The sequence below is a fragment of the Rasamsonia emersonii genome (genome assembly GCF_000968595.1).
Source record: "Rasamsonia emersonii CBS 393.64 chromosome Unknown ctg1118621760902, whole genome shotgun sequence".
Taxonomy (NCBI): domain Eukaryota; kingdom Fungi; phylum Ascomycota; class Eurotiomycetes; order Eurotiales; family Trichocomaceae; genus Rasamsonia; species Rasamsonia emersonii.
The window spans coordinates 1-3,741 of NW_013562699.1; the positions used below are offsets into that span (position 1 = coordinate 1).

Here is a 3,741-nt window from a genome sequence, read left to right on the forward strand (position 1 = left end):
CAAGGTACAAATCTGCCAAACAAATTAGAATTAGCCCATGCGCTCTGTTGCTGTCGGTATAAATGCAAGACTATTAACAGCCCCGATAATTTTTGTTTCGAATGCTAGCCGCGCGGGTTTCTCGCGCGACTACCACGCTCGACGATGGATTTTTTATACCAGCAGACACGAAAAATCTAGTCCAGCGTGCTGAAGAGAGAGTCGGCACAAAACACGAGTCGCAGACGCCGTCGTATCGTGCAAGAAATCACAGTATGTACGCCAAGTCCGGAAACTCCAGATGTTATATGTACGTCTGCAAAAATATGCAAGAATTGGAAGGCTAGCAAATGTGCGACCGGACAGCCAATGCCAGGCACTCGCCTCAGACTGTCGATTTCTTTCGTCCGAAAATGCTACGAGTCCGGGACTTGCTGCGGGGCTTCTTGTCTGACGTGGATGTTTGACGACCGCGAGATCGTCTGCCCGAGTCTTCGTCGTCAGACATGTATTTGTCCTTGTAAATCCTAGAGAGTGGTCATTAGCTATCCCGCTATTCACTTCCAACAGGGGACCAAGGGTTCCATACCAGCTGTTTCCAACCATGCTCATGCCCTTCGCCTCCGCCATTCGGTAGAACTTGGCTGCCTTCTTCAGATCCTTCTTGCAGCCAATTCCCTCCGCATAGCAGAATCCCGCCTCCGCCAGGGCATCCACATCACCCCATTGGCCAGCAATTTCGAAGCACCGCAAGGCGAGCGATTTGTCCTGTTCGATACCCCAGCCCTTGAGATGACTCACACCTAGTTCATAGATAGCCAAGGCAAACTGCGCACGGAGTGCCTTGCGTGCTGCAATATCTTCCTTAGTCCCGGAGTTGTCATCTTCAACCATTTCCAAGCCCGCACAGTCCACGGCCTTGCGTAGCCACTGCACCCCTTCTTTTGGATTGGGCCGCATTCCCCAACCGTGCCTGCATGCCAAGGCATACAATAACATCCCCGTCGGATGGTTTTGCTTGGCTGCAATGCGTAGATGGTAGGTAGATTCCTGCAGAGAGCCGTTCTCATGGCATTCTATGCCCTTCTGGACGTGCTCTTCTGCCGTCATATTTATGACGGACGACGCAACAGTACGGGCCGTCTGCGGTCGGACAGTGCTTTCCGAGTCAGCGGACGATTTCGTCTCATCAGGGTTCTCGCGAGGAGCTTCCTGGGATGGCCGCTGCGTTGTCGTGGCGGCAGCGTCAGCCGGCTGGATGCTTGTAGAGGACGGCGAGGCGTGCACTTCGGTTTTCTGGGGCGATTTTTCCGGAGTCTTCGACGCCGTCTCCTGCGAGTTCCGAGGAGGAGGAGGAGAGGGGGTCCGATTCCGGAAGGAAGTGCTCCGTGGCGACGGCGAACTCTCAAAGAGTGGTTCCTTCCATTCAAAATGCGGAGTCTGCAGACCGGAGAAGATCTGGGAATTTCTGGAAGGCTTCCGTCCCCGGGGAAGCGGGTATTTGGTGTAGATATAAGACGAGACCGCGGATGAGGGAACGTCCTCCTCCGGGGTTGATCTAGCCATATTATCGGGTTCGGAGACGTTGATCGGCGCGGGCTTATTTTCTCGTTGGATCCCGACCGGGTGATGGTGGTGGTTCGAAGGAGGTTCGGATGAAACCCCGGGCGACGGTGCTGACAAGCTGGTACTGGACCGACTCAGGGGCCGGGAGAAGTTGAATGCTGGACGAGGAAGGTGGCCGGTGTTGGAGGCCTCCGAACTGATCGACGGCGACCGCGGACGTGATCGCGTGTACGGCGATATGGGAGAGTGTGGCATCGACATGCCACTGCTCGAAGAGAGCTTGCGAGGCTTGGAGAAGGTAGAACCGGCATTCGAACTGGTATAGTCATCGTCGGAGCTCTCTGGCTGCATGTTCTTCGGCGGTAATGGGGAGACAGGAGGGGCGAGCGTGGTCGAGATCTGGGGTCGCGATGAGTCCGTCGAGGAGCCCCGCGACTCCGCGACTCCTACTGGGTCGGCAGCAGGAAGACTGTTCGGATGCTCATCCTGATCTCGTCGCAAGTTAAGGTCCTCTTCGGGAGACTCCGCTCGGGGCGCTCCAAAGTAATCGCCTTCTGGGGGTTGATGATCTTCTGGCGGATTCATCGCTGGCTCCACTGGAGTCTGGTCGGAGTCCTCATTTCCATCTTCGCTTCGGAGGATGGAGAGACCACTTAAGCGCGGGTGTTCCGACTGCGGTCTGAATTTGGGTTCCTCCACCGCCGGGCTCGATGCCGGCTCCGGACTTCGTGTCACTTTGTGCGAACGGTCTGATGCTGGAGAGCGGAAATAACCCGGTCGCGGCTGCGATAGAGACCTGGCGACGCTGGCAGGAGGCAGCCTGCTCATGCGACGGTCTCTCTTCATCGACTCATCCAGTTGTCTGGCCAGCATTCGGCCCTGAGCGGCGAAGGCGTCGAGCGGGGAGAGGGCGGGGGGAATTTCACCATCGAAATGCTCAATCCGAGGAGACGGAGCTCCTCGACCGGTCCGGGGTCGCCCATCGCCCTGCTGGGACCGAAGATCCAGATAACCAGGCCGCGAGGACATTGTCAATATGGTGCAGAATCGAAGAAGTCAAACTATCAGGCGAAATGTTCGGTTCGCCGGCCGAGCGGAATCCCACGACGCAAGAAAAGGGACAACGGACGAACAGCAGCGGAATTGGTCAAAGAAAACGAATGTCTTTGCAGTCCTAGACGAAGGCCGGTCGCGACTTGCTTCTGCATCTGGAGAGGAAGACGGTCTGACGAGAGGCTTCGGGCTAGAGCCTGGCTGAGACACGAAATCGGCGGAAGCAAATCAGGTTCAACCCAGACAGGAGATAGGAGGGGGCGGACGGCAAAGGAGTGACGGCCCAACGGTACGAAGTAGGGAACGGACAGCTCTCAGGTCAGCATACCAGGCGATGGGAGCAGAGAACGGCGAAAGAAACGAGCGACTGGAATCTACAAAGCGTCGACGGCGTCTGGACAAGAAACGCGCCCAGGGGAAGCGTGGGTGGGCGGTGATGAGGGAGGAAGAGAGGGAGCCTGAAGCCTGAGGAGGAGTTAGGTAAGCGGGTTGGAACGGGCTAGTCAGCGCTGGCCATGGCAGCGCCCGATCGGTGCTCGTCAGGCTCGCCAGACAGAGGATCAATAAGAACGGCAAGACCTGGGCAGTGAAGGTTCAGACAATAATCCGTCCACAGCTGGGGCAGACGGGGCCTCTATCCGCATACCAATGGATGCTGCGCTGCCGTTCTCCACGCGGAGGCTGACAGCAGCGGACTCTCACACGCCCGGCCGGCTGCTGACCCGCCGTGGCCGCCTCGACACTCAGGGGCTCGTTCAGGAGTTCCCAGGGGTAAGAACACGAGAGAGAACCATCGAATCCAGCGCTGCATGTTTTCTGCTCGAATCAGATCAGGTCCTCAGGCCTTGGCAGGCTTGGCTTTTCTCGGCGTGCAGAGGAGGATTTCGTCCCAAGCGTGCAGCGATGCGACGGATCGTGTGACGGAAGCAAAGTTTGGCGGTGTTACAACTCCTCCAGCAGGAACATCCGTCGTGTCGGAGTTGCCTCCAGTCTTCACAGGCCTCAAGTTTCAACTTCAAGATCCAAAACTCATGGAGAGACAGGGTTGCGCGGCTGCAGATCAATAGTCCCGCGGCCGGCCAACCAGAGCTCGCCGGGCGGCAATCGGCCTACTATAATTATCAGTGCGGCGCTGGCAGTGGG

General features: G+C 57.3%; 8 protein-coding genes across 8 annotated transcripts; 4 read left to right on the plus strand and 4 right to left on the minus strand.

Annotated features, from left to right (window-relative positions):
* Positions 1–153: 153 nt before the first annotated feature.
* T310_8734 (Cell cycle inhibitor Nif1) lies at positions 154–2,601 on the minus strand (the record flags this gene model as incomplete). The annotated part of the gene is made up of 1 exon (XM_013468553.1): positions 154–2,601. A coding segment is annotated over one exon (2,448 nt), but the record flags the coding sequence as incomplete, so codon positions are not given.
* Positions 2,229–2,723, plus strand: T310_8744 (uncharacterized protein; the record flags this gene model as incomplete). The annotated part of the gene is made up of 1 exon (XM_013468554.1): positions 2,229–2,723. A coding segment is annotated over one exon (495 nt), but the record flags the coding sequence as incomplete, so codon positions are not given.
* On the plus strand, positions 2,338–2,877 carry T310_8745 (uncharacterized protein; the record flags this gene model as incomplete). The annotated part of the gene is made up of 1 exon (XM_013468555.1): positions 2,338–2,877. A coding segment is annotated over one exon (540 nt), but the record flags the coding sequence as incomplete, so codon positions are not given.
* Positions 2,610–2,912, minus strand: T310_8746 (uncharacterized protein; the record flags this gene model as incomplete). Its single annotated transcript, XM_013468556.1, has 1 exon — positions 2,610–2,912. A coding segment is annotated over one exon (303 nt), but the record flags the coding sequence as incomplete, so codon positions are not given.
* On the minus strand, positions 2,833–3,192 carry T310_8747 (uncharacterized protein; the record flags this gene model as incomplete). Its single annotated transcript, XM_013468557.1, has 1 exon — positions 2,833–3,192. A coding segment is annotated over one exon (360 nt), but the record flags the coding sequence as incomplete, so codon positions are not given.
* Positions 3,166–3,519, plus strand: T310_8748 (uncharacterized protein; the record flags this gene model as incomplete). Its single annotated transcript, XM_013468558.1, has 1 exon — positions 3,166–3,519. A coding segment is annotated over one exon (354 nt), but the record flags the coding sequence as incomplete, so codon positions are not given.
* T310_8749 (uncharacterized protein) lies at positions 3,204–3,665 on the plus strand (the record flags this gene model as incomplete). The annotated part of the gene is made up of 1 exon (XM_013468559.1): positions 3,204–3,665. A coding segment is annotated over one exon (462 nt), but the record flags the coding sequence as incomplete, so codon positions are not given.
* T310_8751 (uncharacterized protein) lies at positions 3,429–3,707 on the minus strand (the record flags this gene model as incomplete). The annotated part of the gene is made up of 1 exon (XM_013468560.1): positions 3,429–3,707. A coding segment is annotated over one exon (279 nt), but the record flags the coding sequence as incomplete, so codon positions are not given.
* Positions 3,708–3,741: the final 34 nt, after the last annotated feature.